The sequence below is a fragment of the Oncorhynchus keta genome, unplaced genomic scaffold (assembly GCF_023373465.1).
Source record: "Oncorhynchus keta strain PuntledgeMale-10-30-2019 unplaced genomic scaffold, Oket_V2 Un_contig_650_pilon_pilon, whole genome shotgun sequence".
Classification (NCBI taxonomy): Eukaryota; Metazoa; Chordata; class Actinopteri; order Salmoniformes; family Salmonidae; genus Oncorhynchus; species Oncorhynchus keta.
This window is the reverse complement of record NW_026288903.1, coordinates 360,336-385,776: the sequence shown is the minus strand read 5'-3', so window position 1 is coordinate 385,776 and position 25,441 is coordinate 360,336. Positions and strand designations below refer to the sequence as shown.

Below are 25,441 nucleotides of genomic sequence, written 5' to 3'. Positions count from 1 at the left end.
TCCCTGTCCTTCAGTACAAACCTTCTGACTGTTGTCCCTGTCCTTCAGCACTTACCTTCCCACTGTTGTCCCTGTCCTTCAGTACTAACCTTCTGGCTGTTGTCCCTGTCCTGCAGTACTAACCTTCCCACGGTTGTCCCTGTCCTTCAGTACTAACCTTCTGACTGTTGTCCCTTTCCTTCAGTACTAACCTTCTGACTGTTGTCCCTGTCCATCAGTCTAACCTTCTGGCTGTTGTCCCTGTCCTTCAGCACTTACCTTCCCACTGTTGTCCCTGTCCTTCAGTACTAACCTTCTGGCTGTTGTCCCTGTCCTTCAGTACAAACCTTCTGACTGTTGTCCCTGTCCTTCAGCACTTACCTTCCCACTGTTGTCCCTGTCCTTCAGTACTAACCTTCTGGCTGTTGTCCCTGTCCTTCAGCACTTACCTTCCCACTGTTGTCCCTGTCCTTCAGTACTAACCTTCTGGCTGTTGTCCCTGTCCTTCAGTACAAACCTTCTGACTGTTGTCCCTGTCCTTCAGTACTAACCTTAACCCTAACCTGGTGGGAGTTTCCACCATAAACCATTGGATTAGTGGAGGCATGGGCTAGTGGAAGTTTCCACCATAATCCATAGGATTAGTGGAGGCATGGGCTAGTGGAAGTTTCCACTATAAACCATTGGATTAGTGGAGGCATGGGCTAGTGGGAGTTTCCACCATAAACCATTGGATTAGTGGAGGCATGGGCTAGTGGGAGTTTCCACTATAAACCATAGGATTAGTGGAGGCATGGGCTAGTGGAAGTTTCCACTATAAACCATAGGATTAGTGGAGGCATGGGCTAGTGGGAGTTTCCACCATAAACCATTGGATTAGTGGAGGCATGGGCTAGTGGAAGTTTCCACTATAAACCACTGGATTAGTGGAGGCATGGGCTAGTGGAAGTTTCCACTATAAACCATTGGATTAGTGGAGGCATGGGCTAGTGGAAGTTTCCACTATAAACCATTGGATTAGTGGAGGCATGGGCTAGTGGGAGTTTCCACTATAAAGCATTGGATTAGTGGAGGCATGGGCTAGTGGGAGTTTCCACTATAAACCATTGGATTAGTGGAGGCATGGGCTAGTGGAAGTTTCCACCATGCTTGTTCCCTTCATTCACCTCAATTCCCTTTAAAATCAGTGAAGGGAAGTGACCAAGTACGCACTTTTGGACGAATGAAAGATAATTGGGATGTTGGTCAACATGCTGAGTTCACCTGATGCTGGATGAGATATGTCTCTTGCGTAGCAGTTCACCTCTGGTATAGGAACTTGAGGTTGCCTGTAGGGATTGTGGGAGACTGCCTGGCCAGGCCTGGGAGGTAAAGGCCACCTGTAGCTGGAGTGGGGCGTGGGGTCTTGACATAGCCCCTACACAGCTCTGGATCATCTGGTTGAACAGAGGCAAGCGATGGACAGTAAAAGTCTTATTTTTCAGTGAACTACTCATAGACATGCTGAGCCCGTCTATATTCAGACTTTCATCCCAACTGCCATTATTGACAGAATGTGGACATACAGACACGTTTCATGTTCCCCTATTATGCCTGTTACCTTTGACCTTTGGCCTGTCCTGTGTGTTACCTGTAAGCTGCTCCAGGTGGGTGGGAGCTGCCTGGCGGTTCCAGGTAGATCTGAAGGGAGTCCAACCCTTGGTGGGGTGTCTGGGGTAGGAGGGCTTGATGGGAGGATAGTAGGTCTCATGACTGGAGGGGAGGGGGAGGACAGGCTGGTTGGTGTCTTTGCCTTCTCCTTCCTCACGAAGCTGAGGGACAAAGACAAACCATTATTAATGAGAATCATAACAGATGCATTATAACAAATACTACAACACCTTAGATAATTCCCAGTGCAGGAAAAGGGCTTTAGCAATATGTTTAGCCTGTCAGAGGTAAAAAATGAACTACAGACAGAAAGCTGCTATATATGGCTGTGTCCTGCCATAGTTCAAATATAGCTTGTTTCTGAATGGGTGTGTTTTTTAAAATTTGAATTCACCTTTATTTAACCAGGTAGGCCAGTTGAGAACAAGTTCTCATTTACAACTGTGACCTGGCCAAGATAAAGCAAAGCAGTGCGACACAAACAACAACACAGAGTTACACATGGAATAAACAAACATACAGTCAATAACACAATAGAAAAGTCTATATACAGTGTGTGCAAATTAAGTAAGATAAGGGAGGTAAGGCAATAAATAGGCCATAGCGGCGAAGGAATTACAATTTAGCAAGTAAACACTGGAATGATAGATGTGCAGAAGATGAATGTGCAAGTAGAGATAATGGGGTGCAAAGGAGCAAAATAATAAATACAATATGGGGATGAGGTAGTTGGATGGGCTATTTACAGATGAGCTATGTACAGGTGCAATGATCTGTAAGCTGCTCTGACTGCTGGTTAGTGAGGGAGAAATGAGTCTCCAGCTTCAGTGATTTTTGCAATTGGTTCCAGTCATTGGCAGTAGAGAACTGGAAGGAAAGGCGGCCAAAGGGAGAGTTGGTTTTGGGGGTGACCAGTGAAATATACCTGCAAGAGCGTGCCACGGGTGGATGCTGCTATGGCGACCAGTGAGCTGAGATAAGGCGGGGCTTTACCTAGCAAAGACTTATAGATGACCTGGAGCCAGTGGGTTTGGGGATGAATATGAAGCGATGACCAGCCAACGAGTGTACAGGTCGCAGTGGTGGGTTGTATATGGGGCTTTGGTGACAAAACGGATGGCACTGTGATAGACTACATCCAGTTTGCTGAGTAGAGTGTTGGAGGCTATTTTTTAAGTGACATCGCCGATGTCGAGGATCGGTAGGATGGTCAGTTTTACGAGGGTATGTTTGGCAGCATGAGTGAAGGATACTTTGTTGCGAAATAGAAAGCCGATTCTAGATTTGATTTTGGATTCGAGATGCTTGATGTGAGTCTGGAAGGAGAGTTTACAGTCTTGCCAGACACTTAGGTATTTATAGTTAGTCCACATATTCTAAGTCAGAACCGTCCAGAGTAGTGATCCTAGGCTGGCGGCTGGCGGCTGGTGCGGGAAGCGATCTGTTGAAGAGCATGCATTTAGTTTTATTAGCGTTTAAAAGCAGTTGGAGGCCACAGAAAGAGTGTTTTATGGCATTGAAGCTCGTTTGGAGGTTTGTTAACACAGTGTCCAAAGAAGGGCCAGAAGTATACAGAATGGTGGCGTCTGCGTAGAGGTGGATCAGAGAATCACCAGCAGCAAGAGCGAAATCATTGATATATACAGAGAAAAGCCCGACAATTGAACCCTGTGGCACCCCCATAGAGACTGCCATAAGTCCGGACAACAGGCCCTCCGATTTTACACACTGAACTCTATCAGAGAAGTAGTTAGTGAACCAGGCGAGGCAGTCATTTGAGAACCCAAGGCTGTTGAGTCTGCCGATAAGAATACGGTGATTGACGAAATCGAAAGCCTTGGCCAGGTCGATGAAGACGGCTGCACAGTACTGTTTTTCATCGATGGCGGTTATGATATCGTTTAGGACCTTGAGCGTGGCTGGGTTGCACCCGTGACCTGCAAGGAAACCGGATTGCATAGCGGAGAAGGTTTGGTGGTATTCGAAAAGGTTGGTGATCTGTTTGTTCACTTGGCTTTCGAATAATTTAGAAAGGCAGGGCAGGATGGATATAGGTCTGTAACAGTTTGGGTCTAGAGTGTCTCCCCCTTTGAGGAGGGGGATGACCGTGGCAGCTTTCCAATCTTTAGGACTCTCGGACGATATGAAAGAGAGGTTTAACAGACTAATAATAGGGGTTGCGACAATGGCGGAAGATCATTTTAGGAAGAGAGGGTCCAGATGTCTAGCCCAGCTGATTTGTAGGGGTCCAGATTTTGCAGTTCTTTCAGGACATCAGTTGTCTGGATTTGGGTGAAGGAAGAGCGGGGGGGGCCAGTTGCTGCGGGAGGTCCAGAGCTGTTGGCTGGGGTTGGTGTAGCCAGGTGGAAGTGACTGACTTCCCTGAAAGGTTGCTTATCGCGGAGATATTATTCGAAGCTAATGCAGAACGCCACAGGATGTTTTTGTGCTGGTCAAGGGCAGACAGGTCTGGAGTGAACCAAGGGCTATAGCTGTTCTTAGTTCTTAATTTTTTGAAGGGGGCATGCTTATTTAAGATGGAGAGGAAGGCACTTTTGAAGAACAACCAGTCATCCTCTACAGACGGGATGAGGTCGATATCCTTCCAGGGCAAGGCCGATTAGAAAGGCCTGCTCGCAGAAGTGTTTTGGGGAGCGTTTGACAGTGATGAGGGGTGGTTATTTGACCGCGTCCCATAACGGATGCAGGCAATGAGGCAGTGATCGCTGAGATCCTGGTTGAAAAAACAGCAGAGGTGTATTTAGAGGTCAAGTCGGCCAGCATGATATCTATGAGGGTGCGCATGTTTAAGGATTGGGGTTGTACCTGGTAGGTTCCTTGATAATTTGTGTGAGATTGAGGGCATCAAGTTTAGATTGTAGGACTGCCGAGGTGTTGAGCATGTCCAAGTTTAGGTCACTGAACAGTACGAACTCTGAAGATACGTGGGGGGCAATCAATTCACATGTGGTGTTCAAGGTACAGCTGGGAGCTGAGACGGGTCTATAACAAAATACAACAGTGAGAGACTTTTTTCTGGAGAGATGGATTTTCAAAATTAGTAGCTCAAACTGTTTGGATATAGACCTGGATAGTAGGACAGAACTCTGCAGGCTATCTCTACAGTAGATTGTAACTCCGCCCCCTTTAGCAATTCTATCTTGATGGAAAATGTTGTAATTGGGGATGTAAATTTCAGAATTTTTGGTGGTCTTCCTAAGCCAGGATTCAGACACAGCAAGGACATCAGGGTTGGCAGAGTGTGCTAAAGCAGTGAATAAAGTAAACTTAGGGAGGAGGCTTCTGATGTTAACATGCATGAAACCAAGGATTTTCCGGTTACAGAAGTCAACACTAAAATCCGTCACTTGGCAACTAGAACTGTCAATCAAATTAAATTCGAGCTGCCTGCGCACAAACAACTCCCTCCTAAGAAAAGCACTTTGAAGTTCATTAAATACAATGACCTACGAAAACATTTAGTAGAAAACACATCTATCTACCCTACCATTAAAAAAAGACACAAAAAAAAACATCACATCACAATCAGAACGTTTATTGTAGTCTTGGAAACAATACCGAACATTCTATACCGGAGCAGGATTCGACTGAATTCTTCTGATGCGGCACTTAAAAAAAAATTGGTTTAGAAGGTTATCAATTGTAGCTATCGACAAAACGGCGTACTATGTATGGAAATTGGTCGGCTTCTTCCTGGGTCTCCAGGCTTCTCTCCTTCAGACCATTCATCTCCTTTCGGGTCTGAATCCAGTGAGCGTTATGTGACCTCAGCATTCCGAAGGAAGGCATGATATTCGGTGCAGTCCGACTGATCTGCGGGTCTGTCGTTCCCGTCTGTAGGTGTTGCCTTCATGCGCCAAAATATATCTACACCAGTATAGCCTAACCTTTAATCATAGTGGGTCAAAAGTTTACATAGTCAATTAGTATTTGGTTGCATTGCCTTTAAATTGTTTAACTTGGGTCAAACGTTGCAGGTGCCTTCCACAAGCTTCCCACAGTAAGTTGGGTGAATTTTGGCCCATTCCTCCTGACAGAGCTGGTGTAACTGAGTCAGGTTTGTAGGCCTCCTTGCTCGCACACACTTTTTCAGTTCAGCCCAAACATTTTCTATAGGAATGAGGTCAGGGCTTTGTGATGGCCACTCCAATACCTTGACTTTGTTGTCCTTAAGCCATTTTGCCACAATTTTGGAAGTATGCTTGGAGTCGTTGTCCATTTGGAAGACCCATTTGCGACCAAGCTTTAACTTCCCGACTGATGTCTTGAGATGTTGCTTCAATATATCCACATAATTTTCCTTTCCTCATGAGGCCATTTATTTTGTGAAGTGCACCAGTCCCTCCTGCAGCAAAGCACCCCCACAACATGATGCTGCCACCCCCGTGCTTCACGGTTGGGATGGTGTTCTTTGGATTGCAAGCCTCCCCCTTTTTCCTCCAAACATAACGATGGTCATTATGGCCAAACAGTTCTATTTTTGTTTCAACAGACCAGAGGACATTTCTCCAAAAACTACGATCTTTATCCCCATGTGCAGTTGTAAACCGTAGTCTGTCTTTTTATGGAGGTTTTGGAGCAGTGGCTTCTTCCTTGCTGAGCGGCCTTTCAGGTTATGTTGATATAGGACTCTTTTTACTCTGGATATAGATACTTTTGTACCTGTTTCCTCCAGCATCTTCACAAGGTCCTTTGCTGTTGTTCTGGGATTGATTTGCACCAAAGTACGCTCATTTCTAAAAATGCATCTCCTTCCTGAGTGGTTTGACGGCTGCGTGGTCCCATGGTGTTTATACTTGTGTACTATTGTTTGTACAGATGAACGTGGTACCTTCAGGCGTTTGTAAATTGCTCCCGAGGATGAACCAGACTTGGGGAGGTCAACAATTATTTTTCTGAGGTCTTGGCTGATTTCTTTTCATTTTCCCATGATGTCAAGTAAAGAGGCACTGAGTTTGAAGGTAGGCCTTGCAACACAGGTACACCTCCAATTGACTCAAATGATGTCAATTAGCCTATCAGAAGCTTGTAAAGCCATGACATCATTTTCTGGAATTTTCCAAGCTGTTTAAAGGCACAGTCAGCTTAGTGTATGTAATCTTCTGACCCACTGGAATTGTGATACAGTGAATTATAAGTGAAATAATCTGTCTGTAAACAAATGTTGGAATAATGATTTGTGTCATGCACAAAGTAGATGCCCTAACCGACTTGCCAAAACTATAGTTTTTGGTGGTTGAAAAACAAGTTTTAATGACTCCAACCTAAGTGTATGTAAACTTCCGCCTTCAACTGGATATACACACAGATATCTCTAAACCTGTCCCACTACGACCGTCAGCTATACACACAGATATCTCTAAACCTGTCCCACTACGACCGTCAGCTATACAATCAGTCAGAGAGAGAGAGAGAGAGAGACAGAGAGAGAGAGAGAGAGAGAGAGAGAGAGAGAGAGAGAGAGAGAGAGAGAGAGAGAGAGAGAGAGAGAGAGAGAGAGAGAGAGAGAGAGAGAGAGAGAGAGAGAGAGAGAGAGAGAGAGAGAGAGAGAGAGAGAGAGAGAGAGAGAGAGAGAGAGAGAGACAGAGAGAGAGAGAGAGACAGAGAGAGAGAGAGAGAGAGAGAGAGAGAGAGAGACAGAGACAGAGACAGAGACAGAGACAGAGACAGAGACAGAGACAGAGAGAGAGAGAGAGAGAGAGAGAGAGAGAGACAGAGAGAGAGAGACAGAGACAGAGACAGAGAGAGAGAGAGACAGAGAGAGAGAGAGAGAGAGAGAGAGAGAATTATTTTACCAGGCCCAGGTACTGTACCATAGTGCACTATGTAAAGAATAGTGAGCCATTTGGGATTGTAGGACATGAATGAGAAATACAACTCCACTCTCCATTTCTCCCTGTGGGCTAAACACTGGTCAGTATGACAATGGGGCTATGAACTCTATCTGGCTCCTTATGAGAAGAGCTCAGTGGAAATGAGTAGAGAGATGAGAACCTCTTTGTGTGTGAGTTCCAAAACAAAAATTATTCAGTTTGAATTGATGGACAATGTGAAACTAAATGATCCATGCCAGCACAGAACGTTTCTGGTTGGCCCGACAGTGTGAATCAGGGACCAGACGTCTCCTATTGGCTTATCTCTACCCGCTTGTTGCCCCAAACTCTTCCTATTGGCTGAGCTCTACCTGCTTTTTCCCATAAGCCAGTATGGCTCCCGTCAGGTCCCGCAGAGTGTTCAGCTGGAGCTCCACTTCCTGTCTGGAATGTTGGGAGGCCTGCCTCTTCCTGATGTCCTCTGACACTGAGGGGCATGATGACAGAAATGGTGACGTCATGGCCATTTCCTGGTAGTACAGGAAGAGGGGTCCCTGTCTTGTGCTGTAGGTTTTAGGGAGCGCTGGCTCCTCCCCGCCCAGCAGACGGCCACTCTTAGATAAGCGGAGCAGGGAGGGCTGAGACTTCCAATGATAGTAGTCCTATGTAGAAATGAAACATTTGTATTGTCAACATTTTATCATAACTTCCACATTTTCATTGTTATTTGAGTCTTCAATAAATTCATCAACTCACTTTAAAGGGTAACACTTTAATTAAAGCCTGTAGATATAATGCTTTATTATGTGCTTTAACTTGCTTTCTGACTGAATGAAGTGTAAAAGGACCTGAAATTTACCTTAGGTTCGAAGTAGACTTCCAGGCGTCCATCTTGACTGCCCAGATGTGACTGGACAACATGACCACAGCCTCGACTGAGTAGCGACAGAGCAATATCTTTCATGACTAAAACCCTGCTGCTTCTTAAAACACTAAGGAATAACAGTTAGCTACGGTCCTCTCAGACAAATCCTGCTCCAGATACGGTCCTCTCAGACAAGATACCCTCTCAGACAAATCCAGATACGGTCCTCTCAGGCAAATCCTGCTCCAGATACGGTCCTCTCAGACAAATCCTGCTCCAGACACTGTCGTCTCAGACAAATCCTGCTCCAGATACGGTCCTCTCAGACAAATCCTGCTCCAGACACTGTCGTCTCAGACAAATCCTGCTCCAGATACGGTCCTCTCAGACAAATCCTGCTCCAGACACTCTACTCTCAGGCAAATCCTGCTCCAGACACTGTCCTTTCAGACAAATCCTGTTCTAGATGACTGTCCTCTCAGACAAATCTTGTTCTAGATACTGTCCTCTCAGACAAATCCTGTTCTAGATTACTGTCCTCTCAGACAAGTCCTGCTCTTTCGAGGAAGAAAGATCCTCAGGGGAGCAGTTTCATTCCCCTGTCTCTATAAAACAAACAAAAACAAGTATGTCATTTGACTAAAAATAACATTAAATCACACATTTCAAAGCATAAAAACTTCATGGAAAAGGCTCTCTTCTAGGAGCGTTGTACCATTCTGCTGTGGCATTAAAATAGAACTGACTGAATTAGTTAACTGGTGAACGTGAGTCGTCAAAAGCGAATAGCCTCTGTGCCCCTCTGTGTCTGTCTGTCCTTAATGCTTGTGTTTGCCGAGTTGCTGTTGCTAAGTGTTGCTAGGTTCTCCAGAGTTTATCTCTATACAGGCAGAGCTCAACCACTGAGTTTCTGTTGCCGTGGTTGCAACTCAGATATTACCCCCTCCCTTCCAGTCTGACCAACAGCCCTGACCACCTTCACCCATCCTGAAACACAACAAAGGAGAGACCCAGGCATCTGAAATGGCACCCTATTCCCTAGATAGTGCACTACTTGGAGCTCTGGTCATAAGGAGTGCACTGTAGAGGAAAGGGGGCCATTTTGGATCTAGTTTCACGACAGGCAGATTACGTTGACCCTCAACACGGGGCCCCACAGGAATGTGTATTTAGTCCCATTTAACCAATGACTGAGGCCGAGCATGACTCCAACACCACGATCCAAGTTTGCTGACAACACTACGGTGCAGTGGAACGGGTCGAGAGCTTCAAGTTCCTCGGTGTGTATCAAATACTGGTTCTTGTAGCTACTGACCCTGGAACTGACCCTGTACAGTGGGGAGAACAAGTATTTGATACACTGCCAATTTTGCAGGTTTTCCTACTTACAAAGCATGTAGAGGCCTGTAATTTTTTATCATAGGTACACTTCAACTGTGAGAGACGGAATCTAAAACAAAAATCCAGAAAATCACATTGTATGATTTTTAAGTAATTAATTTGCATTTTATTGCAATTAATTTCATCTCATTGCATCTGCATTCTTAACGATGCGTCATCGGTGGCACTCCTTAAACAGTCCGCCGTTTCTATAACAACTGCATTGTTGGGAGAACGTGTTTAAAGAAAGGCCTGTCACCGTGACGATGTGTCATTTTCCAGCCTCCTGTCACTGTGAACTAACAATAGCTACGGGGTTTAGTAAAGCACGTGCCTCTAAGGCTGCTTTCCAAAACGACGCCCTATTCCCTGTACAGTGCATGTCTTTTCACCAGGGTGCCATAGGGAATAGGGTGCCATTTGGGAGGCAGACAAAGAGTCTGTTTATTAACCCCTAGAGGTGTAGGAACAGGAGGGAGCATGCGATGCCCATCTACTGGTTTGGAAACTAGCCTACGTATTTCTTTCCCCCACACTGGAGTAAAGGCCGTTTCAAATGGCACCCTTTTACTTTAAGGTTTTGTTGAACTATAATGTGTTACCGAGGTTACCGAGCGACCTGTCGGACCACATAAAGGGAAAACATACAACCTTTTACTTTAAGGTTTTGTTGAACTATAATGTGTTACCGAGGTTACCGAGCGACCTGTCGGACCACATAAAGGGAAAACATACAACCTTTTACTTTAAGGTTTTGTTGAACTATAATGTGTTACCGAGGTTACCGAGCGACCTGTCGGACCACATAAAGGGAAAACATACAACCTTTTACTTTAAGGTTTGTTGAACTATAATGTGTTACCGAGGTTACGGAGCGACCTGTCGGACCACATAAAGGGAAAACATACAACCTTTTACTTTAAGGTTTTGTTGAACTATAATGTGTTACCGAGGTTACCGAGCGACCTGTCGGACCACATAAAGGGAAAACATACAACCTTTTACTTTAAGGTTTTGTTGAACTAAAATGTGTTACCGAGGTTACCGAGCGACCTGTCGGACCACATAAAGGGAAAACATACAACCTTTTACTTTAAGGTTTTGTGGAACTATAATGTGTTACCGAGGTTACCGAGCGACCTGTCGGACCACATAAAGGGAAAACATACAACCTTTTACTTTAAGGTTTGTTGAACTATAATGTGTTACCAAGGTTACCGAGCGACCTGTCGGACCACATAAAGGGAAAACATACAACCTTTTACTTTAAGGTTTTGTTGAACTATAATGTGTTACCGAGGTTACCGAGCGACCTGTCGGACCACATAAAGGGAAAACATACAACCTTTTACTTTAAGGTTTGTGGAACTATAATGTTTTACCGAGGTTACCGAGCGACCTGTCGGACCACATAAAGGGAAAACATACAACCTTTTACTTTAAGGTTTTGTTGAACTATAATGTGTTACCGAGGTTACCGAGCGACCTGTCGGACCACATAAAGGGAAAACATACAACCTTTTACTTTAAGGTTTTGTTGAACTATAATGTGTTACCGAGGTTACCGAGCGACCTGTCGGACCACATAAAGGGAAAACATACAACCTTTTACTTTAAGGTTTTGTTGAACTATAATGTGTTACCGAGGTTACCGAGCGACCTGTCGGACCACATAAAGGGAAAACATACAACCTTTTACTTTAAGGTTTGTTGAACTATAATGTGTTACCGAGGTTACCGAGCGACCTGTCGGACCACATAAAGGGAAAACATACACCCTTTTACTTTAAGGTTTTGTTGAACTATAATGTGTTACCGAGGTTACCGAGCGACCTGTCGGACCACATAAAGGGAAAACATACAACCTTTTACTTTAAGGTTTTGTTGAACTATAATGTGTTACCGAGGTTACCGAGCGACCTGTCGGACCACATAAAGGAAAACATACAACCTTTTACTTTAAGGTTTTGTGGAACTATAATGTGTTACCGAGGTTACCGAGCGACCTGTCGGACCACATAAAGGGAAAACATACAACCTTTTACTTTAAGGTTTGTGGAACTATAATGTGTTACCGAGGTTACCGAGCGACCTGTCGGACCACATAAAGGGAAAACATACAACCTTTTACTTTAAGGTTTTGTTGAACTATAATGTGTTACCGAGGTTACCGAGCGACCTGTCGGACCACATAAAGGGAAAACATACAACCTTTTACTTTAAGGTTTGTGGAACTATAATGTGTTACCGAGGTTACCGAGCGACCTGTCGGACCACATAAAGGGAAAACATACAACCTTTTACTTTAAGGTTTGTTGAACTATAATGTGTTACCGATGTTACCGAGTGACCTGTCGGACCACATAAAGGAAAACATACAACCTTTTACTTTGAGGTTTTGTGGAACTATAATGTGTTACCAAGGTTACCGAGCGACCTGTCGGACCACATAAAGGGAAAACATACAACCTTTTACTTTAAGGTTTGTTGAACTATAATGTGTTACCGAGGTTACCGAGCGACCTGTCGGACCACATAAAGGGAAAACATACAACCTTTTACTTTAAGGTTTTGTTGAACTATAATGTGTTACCGAGGTTACCGAGCGACCTGTCGGACCACATAAAGGGAAAACATACAACCTTTTACTTTAAGGTTTGTTGAACTATAATGTGTTACCGAGGTTACCGAGCGACCTGTCGGACCACATAAAGGGAAAACATACAACCTTTTACTTTAAGGTTTGTTGAACTATAATGTGTTACCGAGGTTACCGAGCGACCTGTCGGACCACATAAAGGGAAAACATACAACCTTTTACTTTAAGGTTTTGTTGAACTATAATGTGTTACCAAGGTTACCGAGCGACCTGTCGGACCACATAAAGGGAAAACATACAACCTTTTACTTTAAGGTTTTGTTGAACTATAATGTGTTACCGAGGTTACCGAGCGACCTGTCGGACCACATAAAGGGAAAACATACAACCTTTTACTTTAAGGTTTTGTTGAACTATAATGTGTTACCGAGGTTACCGAGCGACCTGTCGGACCACATAAAGGGAAAACATACAACCTTTTACTTTAAGGTTTGTTGAACTATAATGTGTTACCGAGGTTACCGAGCGACCTGTCGGACCACATAAAGGGAAAACATACAACCTTTTACTTTAAGGTTTGTTGAACTATAATGTGTTACCGAGGTTACGAGACCTGTCGGACCACATAAAGGAAAACATACAACCTTTTACTTTGAGGTTTGTTGAACTATAATGTGTTACCGAGGTTACCGAGCGACCTGTCGGACCACATAAAGGAAAACATACAACCTTTTACTTTAAGGTTTTGTTGAACTATAATGTGTTACCGAGGTTACCGAGCGACCTGTCGGACCACATAAAGGAAAACATACAACCTTTTACTTTAAGGTTTGTTGAACTATAATGTGTTACCGAGGTTACCGAGCGACCTGTCGGACCACATAAAGGGAAAACATACAACCTTTTACTTTGAGGTTTTGTTGAACTATAATGTGTTACCGAGGTTACCGAAGACCTGTCGGACCATAAAGGAAAACATACAACCTTTTACTTTGAGGTTTTGTGGAACTATAATGTGTTACCGAGGTTACCGAGACTCAGCGGACCACATAAAGGGAAAACATACAACCTTTTACTTTAAGGTTTGTGGAACTATAATGTGTTACCAAGGTTACCGAGCGACCTGTCGGACCACATAAAGGGAAAACATACAACCTTTACTTTAAGGTTTGTTGAACTATAATGTTTACCGAGGTTACTGGTGACCTGTCGGACCACATAAAGGGAAAACATACAACCTTTTACTTTTAATGTGTTACCAAGGTTACCGACTGTCGGACCACATAAAGGGAAAACATACAACCTTTTACTTTAAGGTTGTTGAACTATAATGTCTTAATAGCGACCTGTCGGACCACATAAATACAACCTTTTACTTTTTGAAGGTTTTGTTGAACTATAATGTGTTACCGAGGTTACCGACCTGTCGGACCACATAAAGGGAAAACATACAACCTTTTACTTTAAGGTTTGTTGAACTATAATGTGTTACCGAGGTTACCGAGCACCTGTCACCACATAAAGGGAAAACATACAACCTTTTACCCAGCTAAAATGTGTTACCGAGGTTACCTGCACGACCTCCACATAAAGGGAAAACATACAACCTTTTACTTTAAGGTTTGTTGAACTATAATGTGTTACCGAGGTTACCGAGCGACCTGTTCCACATAAAGGGAAAACATAAAACACTTTAAGGTTTGTTGAACTATAATGTACTGAGGTTACCGAGCGACCTGTCGGAAAAACATACAACCTTTTACTTTAAGGTTTGTTCACTATAATGTGTTACCGAGGTTATGTCGGACCAGCTAAGGGAAAACATACAACCTTTTACTTTAAGGTTTTGTTGAACTAAAATGTGTTACCGAGGTTACCGAGCGACCTGTCGGACCACATAAAGGGAAAACATACAACCTTTTACTTTAAGGTTTGTTGAACTATAATGTGTTACCAAGGTTACCGAGCGACCTGTCGGACCACATAAAGGGAAAACATACAACCTTCTACTTTATTTGTTGAACTATAATGTGTTATAGGTTACAGTCACCTGTCGGACCACATAAAGGGAAAACATTTTTACTTTAAGGTTTGTTGAACTATAATGTGTTACCGAGGTTACCAGCGACCTGTCGGACCACATAAAGGGAAAACATACAACCTTTTACTTTATTTGTGGAACTAAATGTTTACCGAGGTTGAACCTGTCGGATAAAGGGAAAACAACAACCTTTTACTTTAAGGTTTTGTTGAACTATAATGTGTTACCGAGGTTACCGACGACCTGTCGGACCACATAAAGGGAAAACATACAACCTTTTACTTTAAGGTTTTGTTGAACTATAATGTGTTACCGAGGTTACCGAGCGACCTGTCGGACCACATAAAGGGAAAACATACAACCTTTTACTTTAAGGTTTTGTTGAACTATAATGTGTTATTACTCTACGGACCACATAAAGGTACAACCTTTTACTTTAAGGTTTGTTGAACTATAATGTGTTACCGAGGTTACCGAGCACCTGTCGGACCACATAAAGGGAAAACATAAAACCTTTTACTTTAAGGTTTGTGGAACTATAATTTGTTACCGAGGTTACCGAGCGACCTGTCGGACCACATAAAGGGAAAACATACAACCTTTTACTTTAGGTTTGTTGAACTATAATGTGTTACCGAGGTTACGAGCGACCTGTCGGACCACATAAGAAAACATACAACCTTTTACTTTAAGGTTTGTTGAACTATAATGTGTTACCGAGGTTACCGAGCGACCTGTCGGACCACATAAAGGGAAAACATACAACCTTTTACTTTAAGGTTTGTTGAACTATAATGTGTTACCGAGGTTACCGAGCGACCTGTCGGACCACATAAAGAGAAAACATACAAATATGGAGTATTTGGGTTAAAGGTCAGAAGACTCAGCCCATCTATAGAGTCCCTCAGTGGAGGTGTCATAATACCCATAAAACCTAGCACTCAAACAGGGAAATGGTTCCAATTGTTTTTCCACCATACATTTTTCATATGGGTGATTTTAGAAACACTTAAAATAAGGGCTATGTTTCATGTAGGCTTACCCCGGCGTGAGTCTTAATAACCATGTAAATCCCTCTGGACAAGGTGACTTTAATCAATATATTTGTCTCTATTTACTCTGATTTGAAAATGCTAATTAGTATCAAAGTAGACATCATGCAAAACTACAAATCCCAGCATGCTCCTGCACGCCATCTCTAGCTGACACCTTAGCTAACAGGTATTGTGTCCATTTAAAACTTGCACAAGACATTTCACAGAATTGTCAATTTAAAGAAATGTAGTCAATTTATTCATTAGAAAATGTAGCTAACATTAGATAGCTAATCCAGAGATTCTTACCTTTGCCTCGATTCGTCAGTCTCATCCAGATCATCGTGGCATTTGTAGTTCTTAGCAGCTAATTAGCATTTAATTTTGGGGGGGTGAATACATGTGAATAAATTGATAATAGTCACCTTATCCAAGAGAGATTTACATGGTTATAAAAATGTCACGCCAGGGTAAACCTACACGAAACTCAACCCTTATTTTAAGTGTTTCTGGTGTGCAAATCGCATCAAATGTTTTGTCTCGGTAGCTGACAAAGGGCCTGGAGAATAACGTAACTGGGACCATAACAAACCTTTTATTTTATACCTGACCTGTCAGGTTGAATCTGTTTTTATTATTACTCTATTAGCTATTGGTCCATTTATAACCAAGGTCAGGTCTCACCGTCAATACGCCAAAATACCGATAGGGGGCGCCAAAGGATCAGCCGACAGATATGGACCCGAGATTAATAATATCAGAAGACAGATATTGATCGACAGATATTGATCGAGGTGGGAAGTATCAGAAGACAGATATTGATCGACAGATATTGATCGAGGTGGGAAGTATCAGAAGACAGATATTGATCGAGGTGAGAAGTATCAGAAGACAGATATTGATTGACAGATATTGATCGAGGTGAGAAGTATCAGAAGACAGATATTGATCGAGGTGGGAAGTATCAGAAGACAGATATTGATCGAAGACAGATATTGATCGAGGTGGGAAGTATCAGAAGACAGATATTGATCGAGGTGGAAGTATCAGAAGACAGATATTGATCGAGGTGGGAAGTATCAGAAGACAGATATTGATCGAGGTGAGAAGTATCAGAAGACAGATATTGATCGAGGTGGGGAGTACCAGAAGACAGATATTGATCGACAGATATTGATCGAGGTGGGAAGTATCAGAAGACAGATATTGATCGAGGTGAGAAGTATCAGAAGACAGATATTGATCGAGGTGAGAAGTACCAGAAGACAGATATTGATCGAGGTAAGAAGTATCAGAAGACAGATATTGATCGAGGTGAGAAGTATCAGAAGACAGATATTGATCGAGGTGAGAAGTACCAGAAGACAGATATTGATCGAGGTGAGAAGTATCAGAAGACAGATATTGATCGAGGTGAGAAGTATCAGAAGACAGATATTGATCGAGGTGAGAAGTATCAGAAGACAGATATTGATCAAGGTATTCAGAAGACAGATATTGATCGAGAAGTATCAGAAGACAGATATTGATCGAGGTGAGAAGTATCAGAAGACAGATATTGATCGAGGTGAGAAGTATCAGAAGACAGATATTGATCGAGGTGAGAAGTATCAGAAGACAGATATTGATCGAGGTGAGAAGTATCAGAAGACAGATATTGATCGAGGTGGGAAGTATCAGAAGACAGATATTGATCGAGGTGGGAAGTATCAGAAGACAGATATTGATCGAGGTGGGAAGTACCAGAAGACAGATATTGATACGATCGAGGGTGAGAAGTATCAGAAGACAGATATTGATCGAGGTGGGAAGTATCAGAAGACAGATATTGATCGGTGGGAGTATCAGAAGACAGATATTGATCGAGGTGGGAGTATCAGAAGACAGATATTGATCGAGGTGAGAAGTACCAGAAGACAGATATTGATCGAGGTGGGAAGTACCAGAAGACAGATATTGATCGAGGTGGGAAGTATCAGAAGACAGATATTGATCGAGGTGAGAAGTATCAGATATTGATCGAGGTGAGAAGTACCAGAAGACAGATATTGATCGACAGATATTGATCGAGGTAAGAAGTATCAGAAGACAGATATTGATCGAGGTGAGAAGTATCAGAAGACAGATATTGATCGAGGTGAGAAGTATCAGAAGACAGATATTGATCGAGAAGTACCAGAAGTATCAGAAGACAGATATTGATCGAGGTGAGAAGTACCAGAAGACAGATATTGATCGAGATATTGTCGAGAAGTATCAGAAGACAGATATTGATCGAGGTGAGAAGTACCAGAAGACAGATATTGATCGAGGTGAAAGTATTGATCGAGGTGAGAAGTATCAGAAGACAGATATTGATCGAGGTGAGAAGTACCAGAAGACAGATATTGATCGACAGATATTGATCGAGGTGAGAAGTACCAGAAGACAGATATTGATCGAGGTGGGAAGTATCAGAAGACAGATATTGATCGAGGTGAGAAGTATCAGAAGACAGATATTGATCAGAGGTGAGAAGTATCAGAAGACAGATATTGATCGAGGTGAGAAGTATCAGAAGACAGATATTGATCGAGGTGAGAAGTATCAGAAGACAGATATTGATCGAGGTGAGAAGTATCAGAAGACAGATATTGATCGAGGTGAGAAGTATCAGAAGACAGATATTGATCGAGGTGAGAAGTATCAGAAGACAGATATTGATCGAGGTGGGAAGTATCAGAAGACAGATATTGATCGAGGTGGGAAGTATCAGAAGACAGATATTGATCGAGGTGGGAAGTACCAGAAGACAGATATTGATTGACAGATATTGATCGAGGTGAGAAGTATCAGAAGACAGATATTGATCGAGGTGGGAAGTATCAGAAGACAGATATTGATCAGGTGAGGTGAGAAGTATCAGAAGACAGATATTGATCGAGATATTGTGGGAGAAGTATCAGAAGACAGATATTGATCGAGATATTGTGGGAAGTATCAGAAGACAGATATTGATCGAGGTGAGGAAGTATCCAGAAGACAGATATTGATCGAGGTGAGAAAGTATCAGAAGACAGATATTGATCGAGGTGAGAAGTATCAGAAGACAGATATTGATCGAGGTGGGAAGTATCAGAAGACAGATATTGATCGACAGATATTGATGGAGGTGAGAAGTATCAGAAGACAAGATATTGATCGAGGTGAGAAGTATCAGAAGACAGATATTGATCGAGGTGAGAAGTATCAGAAGACAGATATTGATCGAGGTGGGAAGTATCAGAAGACAGATATTGATCGACAGATATTGATCGAGGTGAGAAGTATCAAGATATTGATAGAAGTATCAGAAGACAGATATTGATCGAGGTGAGAAGTATCAGAAGACAGATATTGATCGAGGTGAAGACAGATATTGATCGTAGAAGTATCAGAAGACAGATATTGATCGAGACAGATATTGGAGGTGAGAAGTATCAGAAGACAGATATTGATCGAGGTGGGAAGTATCAGAAGACAGATATTGATCGAGGTGGGAAGAAGACAGATATTGATCGACAGATATTGATCGAGGTGAGAAGTATCAGAAGACAGATATTGATCGAGGTGAGAAGTATCAGAAGACAGATATTGATCGACAGATATTGATCGAGGTGAGAAGTATCAGAAGACAGATATTGATCGACAGATATTGATCGAGGTGAGAAGTATCAGAAGACAGATATTGATCGAGGTGAGAAGTATCAGAAGACAGATATTGATCGATGTGAGAAGTACCAGAAGACAGATATTGATCGAGGTGAGAAGTATCAGAAGACAGATATTGATCGAGGTGAGAAGTATCAGAAGACAGATATTGATCGAGGTGAGAAGTACCAGAAGACAGATATTGATCGACAGATATTGATCGAGGTGAGAAGTACCAGAAGACAGATATTGATCGACAGATATTGATCGAGGTGAGAAGTATCAGAAGACAGATATTGATCGAGGTGAGAAGTATCAGAAGACAGATATTGATCGACAGATATTGATCGAGGTGAGAAGTATCAGAAGACAGATATTGATCGAGGTGAGAAGTATCAGAAGACAGATATTGATCGAGGTGAGAAGTATCAGAAGACAGATATTGATCGAGGTGAGAAGTATCAGAAGACAGATATTGATCGAGGTGAGAAGTATCAGAAGACAGATATTGATCGAGGTGGGAAGTATCAGAAGACAGATATTGATCGAGGTGGGAAGTATCAGAAGACAGATATTGATCGAGGTGAGAAGTATCAGAAGACAGATATTGATCGAGGTGAGAAGTATCAGAAGACAGATATTGATCGAGGTGGGAAGTATCAGAAGACAGATATTGATCGACAGATATTGATCGAGGTGAGAAGTATCAGAAGACAGATATTGATCGACAGATATTGATCGAGGTGAGAAGTATCAGAAGACAGATATTGATCGACAGATATTGATCGAGGTGAGAAGTATCAGAAGACAGATATTGATCGACAGATATTGATCGAGGTGAGAAGTATCAGAAGACAGATATTGATCGACAGATATTGATCGAGGTGAGAAGTATCAGAAGACAGATATTGATCGAGGTGAGAAGTATCAGAAGACAGATATTGATCGAGGTGGGAAGTATCAGAAGACAGATATTGATCGACAGATATTGATCGAGGTGAGAAGTATCAGAAGACAAATATTGATCGAGGTGAGAAGTATCAGAAGACAGATATTGATAGAGGTGAGAAGTATCAGAAGACAGATATTGATCGAGGTGGGAAGTATCAGAAGACAGATATTGATCGACAGATATTGATCGAGGTGAGAAGTATCAGAAGACAGATATTGATCGAGGTGAGAAGTATCAGAAGACAGATATTGATCGAGGTGAGAAGTATCAGAAGACAGATATTGATCGAGGTGAGAAGTATCAGAAGACAGATATTGATCGAGGTGAGAAGTATCAGAAGACAGATATTGATCGACAGATATTGATCGAGGTGAGAAGTATCAGAAGACAGATATTGATCGAGGTGAGAAGTATCAGAAGACAGATATTGATCGAGGTGGGAAGTATCAGAAGACAGATATTGATCGAGGTGGGAAGTATCAGAAGACAGATATTGATCGACAGATATTGATCGAGGTGAGAAGTATCAGAAGACAGATATTGATCGAGGTGAGAAGTATCAGAAGACAGATATTGATCGACAGATATTGATCGAGGTGAGAAGTATCAGAAGACAGATATTGATCGACAGATATTGATCGAGGTGAGAAGTATCAGAAGACAGATATTGATCGAGGTGAGAAGTATCAGAAGACAGATATTGATCGAGGTGAGAAATCAATGTTGATTAAAACCAAATGGAAGTCAGAGAAAATAAGACGGCATTGGAAAGGTCAAGCACACCCCAGATGAAAGGTCAAGCACACCCCAGATGAAAGGTCAAACACACCCCAGATGAAAGGTCAAACACACTCCAGATGAAAGGTCAAACACACCCCAGATGAAAGGTCAAGCACACCCCAGATGAAAGGTCAAACACACCCCAGATGAAAGGTCAAACACACCCCAGATGAAAGGTCAAGCACACCCCAGATGAAAGGTCAAACACACCCCAGATGAAAGGTCAAACACACCCCAGATGAAAGGTCAAACACACCCCAGATGAAAGGTCAAACACACCCCAGATGAAAGGTCAAACACACCCCAGATGAAAGGTCAAACACACCCCAGATGAAAGGTCAAGCACACCCCAGATGAAAGGTCAAACACACCCCAGATGAAAGGTCAAACACACCCCAGATGAAAGGTCAAGCACACCCCAGATGAAAGGTCAAACACACCCCAGATGAAAGGTCAAGCACACCCCAGATGAAAGGTCAAACACACCCCAGATGAAAGGTCAAACACACCCCAGATGAAAGGTCAAACACACCCCAGATGAAAGGTCAAACACACCCCAGATGAAAGGTCAAGCACACCCCAGATGAAAGGTCAAACACACCCCAGATGAAAGGTCAAACACACCCCAGATGAAAGGTCAAACACACCCCAGATGAAAGGTCAAACACACCCCAGATGAAAGGTCAAGCACACCCCAGATGAAAGGTCAAACACACCCCAGATGAAAGGTCAAACACACCCCAGATGAAAGGTCAAACACACCCCAGATGAAAGGTCAAGCACACCCCAGATGAAAGGTCAAACACACCCCAGATGAAAGGTCAAGCACACCCCAGATGAAAGGTCAAACACACCCCAGATGAAAGGTCAAGCACACCCCAGATGAAAGGTCAAACACACCCCAGATGAAAGGTCAAACACACCCCAGATGAAAGGTCAAGCACACCCCAGATGAAAGGTCAAACACACCCCAGATGAAAGGTCAAACACACCCCAGATGAAAGGTCAAACACACCCCAGATGAAAGGTCAAACACACCCCAGATGAAAGGTCAAGCACACCCCAGATGAAAGGTCAAACACACCCCAGATGAAAGGTCAAACACACCCCAGATGAAAGGTCAAACACACCCCAGATGAAAGGTCAAGCACACCCCAGATGAAAGGTCAAACACACCCCAGATGAAAGGTCAAACACACCCCAGATGAAAGGTCAAGCACACCCCAGATGAAAGGTCAAACACACCCCAGATGAAAGGTCAAACACACCCCAGATGAAAGGTCAAACACACCCCAGATGAAAGGTCAAACACACCCCAGATGAAAGGTCAAGCACACCCCAGATGAAAGGTCAAACACACCCCAGATGAAAGGTCAAGCACACCCCAGATGAAAGGTCAAACACACCCCAGATGAAAGGTCAAGCACACCCCAGATGTCTAAGTCTAAGTGAAAGTCACCCAATAAAATACTACTTGAGAAAAAGTCTAAAAGTATTTGGTGTATTTATATATAAGTATATTTTAAATATACTTAAATATCAATAGTAAAAGTACAAATAGTTTCAAATTGGGATCAGAATCAAAAACAAATCAAAAACTGGTTTCTGGAAACTTTTGCAAATGTATAATAATAACAAATAAAAAATAAGCTTATTTACATAAGTATTCAGACGCTTTGCTATGAGTCTTGAAATAGAGCTCAGGTACATCATGTTTCCATTGATCATCCTTGAGATGTTTCTACAACTTGATTGGAGTTCACCTGTGGTAATTTCAATTTATTGGACATGATTTGGAAAGGTGACAAAGTACCTGATTGTCACTCTTACAGAGCTCTAGAGTTCCCCTGTGGAGATGGGAGAACCTTCCAGAAGGACAACCTTCAGCACTCCACCAATCAGGGTTTTATGGTGGAGTGGCCAGGCCGAAGACACTCCTCAGGAAAAGGCAAATGACAGCCGGCTTGGAGTTTGCCAAAAGGCACCTAAAGACTCTCAGACCATGAGAAACAAGATTCTCTGCTCCGATGAAACCAAGATTGAACTCTTTGGCCTGAATGCCAAACGTCATGTCTGGAGGAAGCCTGGCACCATCCCTACGGTGAAGCATGGTGGTGGTGGCAGCATCATGCTGTTTGGATGTTTTTCAGCAGCAGGGACTGGGAGACTAGTCAGGATCGAGGGAAAGATGAACAGAGCAGGACAATAACACTAAGCACACAGCCAAGACAACTTCGGGACAAGTCTCTGAATGTGCTTGAGTGGCCCAGCCAGAGCCCGGACTTGAACCCGGTCGAACATCTCTGGAGAGACCTGAAAATAGCTATGCAGCGACTCTCCCCAGCCAACCCGACAGAGCTTGAGATGATCTGCAGAGAAGAATGGGAGACAATTCAGAATTTGTTGCAGGATACATGTCCCCGTTTTCTCAACGATCACAGCATGCAACACCCTGTATATTTGGTTTAGATTAACAGGCTTGTGTCGCTGAATTTTTAAAACTCACACACGCTATATAAGTATATAAACAACAAATATGATACATGTTACAATTAAATGGTGTTTCAAACAAGTACCCTAACCACTATACTACCCCACTACCCCACCGCAATACTACCCTAACCACTACACTACCCTAACCACCATACTACCCTAACCACCATACTACCGTACTACCCTAACCACTACACTACCCTAACCACCATACTACCCTAACCACCATACTACCCCACTACCCCACCGCAATACTACCCTAACCACTACACTACCCTAACCACCATACTACCCTAACCACCATACTACCCTAACGACCATACTACCGTACTACCCTAACCACTATACTACCCTAACCACCATACTACATTTACATTTACATTTAAGTCATTTAGCAGACGCTCTTATCCAGAGCGACTTACAAATTGGTGCATTCACCTTATGACATCCAGTGGAACAGCCACTTTACAATAGTGCATCTAAATCTTTAGGGGGGTGAGAAGGATTACTTATCCTATCCTAGGTATTCCTTAAAGAGGTGGGGTTTCAGGTGTCTCCGGAAGGTGGTGATTGACTCCGCTGTCCTGGCGTCGTGAGGGAGTTTGTTCCACCATTGGGGGGCCAGAGCAGCGAACAGTTTTGACTGGGCTGAGCGGGAACTGTACTTCCTCAGTGGTAGGGAGGCGAGCAGGCCAGAGGTGGATGAACGCAGTGCCCTTGTTTGGGTGTAGGGCCTGATCAGAGCCTGGAGGTACTGAGGTGCCGTTCCCCTCACAGCTCGGTAGGCGAGCACCATGGTCTTGTAGCGGATGCGAGCTTCAACTGGAAGCCAGTGGAGAGAGCGGAGGAGCGGGGTGACGTGAGAGAACTTGGGAAGGTTGAACACCAGACGGGCTGCGGCGTTCTGGATGAGTTGTAGGGGTTTAATGGCACAGGCAGGGAGCCCAGCCAACAGCGAGTTGCAGTAATCCAGACGGGAGATGACAAGTGCCTGGATTAGGACCTGCGCCGCTTCCTGTGTGAGGCAGGGTCGTGCTCTGCGGATGTTGTAGAGCATGAACCTACAGGAACGGGCCACCGCCTTGATGTTAGTTGAGAACAACAGGGTGTTGTCCAGGATCACGCCAAGGTTCTTAGCGCTCTGGGAGGAGGACACAATGGAGTTGTCAACCGTGATGGCGAGATCATGGGACGGGCAGTCCTTCCCCGGGAGGAAGAGCAGCTCCGTCTTGCCGAGGTTCAGCTTGAGGTGGTGATCCGTCATCCACACTGATATGTCTGCCAGACATGCAGAGATGCAATTCGCCACCTGGTCGTCAGAAGGGGGAAAGGAGAAGATTAATTGTGTGTCGTCTGCATAGCAATGATAGGAGAGACCATGTGAGGTTATGACAGAGCCAAGTGACTTGGTGTATAGCGAGAATAGGAGAGGGCCTAGAACAGAGCCCTGGGGGACACCAGTGGTGAGAGCGCGTGGTGAGGAGACAGATTCTCGCCACGCCACCTGGTAGGAGCGACCTGTCAGGTAGGACGCAATCCAAGCGTGGGCCGCGCCGGAGATGCCCAACTCGGAGAGGGTGGAGAGGAGGATCTGATGGTTCACAGTATCGAAGGCAGCCGATAGGTCTAGAAGGATAAGAGCAGAGGAGAGAGAGTTAGCTTTAGCAGTGTGGAGCGCCTCCGTGATGCAGAGAAGAGCAGTCTCAGTTGAATGACTAGTCTTGAAACCTGACTGATTTGGATCAAGAAGGTCATTCTGAGAGAGATAGCGGTAGCTGGCCAAGGACGGCACGTTCAAGAGTTTTGGAGAGAAAAGAAAGAAGGGATACTGGTCTGTAGTTGTTGACATCGGAGGGATCGAGTGTAGGTTTTTTCAGAAGGGGTGCAACTCTCGCTCTCTTGAAGACGGAAGGGACGTAGCCAGCAGTCAGGGATGAGTTGATGAGCGAGGTGAGGTAAGGGAGAAGGTCTCCTGAAATGGTCTGGAGAAGAGAGGAGGGGATAGGGTCAAGCGGGCAGGTTGTTGGGCGGCCGGCCGTCACAAGACGCGAGATTTCATCTGGAGAGAGGGGAGAAAGAGGTCAGAGCACAGGGTAGGGCAGTGTGAGCAGAACCAGCGGTGTCGTTTGACTTAGCAAACGAGGATCGGATGTCGTCGACCTTCT

General features: G+C 43.7%; 1 protein-coding gene across 1 annotated transcript; it reads right to left on the bottom strand.

The window, feature by feature from the left end:
* Window positions 1-1,282: 1,282 nt before the first annotated feature.
* Window positions 1,283-8,514, bottom strand: LOC127925928 (uncharacterized protein KIAA2012 homolog; the record flags this gene model as incomplete). Its single annotated transcript, XM_052511229.1, has 4 exons — window positions 8,323-8,514; window positions 7,835-8,125; window positions 1,610-1,790; window positions 1,283-1,415 (listed from the first exon to the last, which is right to left on the bottom strand). Coding segments are annotated over exons 1-4 (710 nt in total), but the record flags the coding sequence as incomplete, so codon positions are not given.
* Window positions 8,515-25,441: the final 16,927 nt, after the last annotated feature.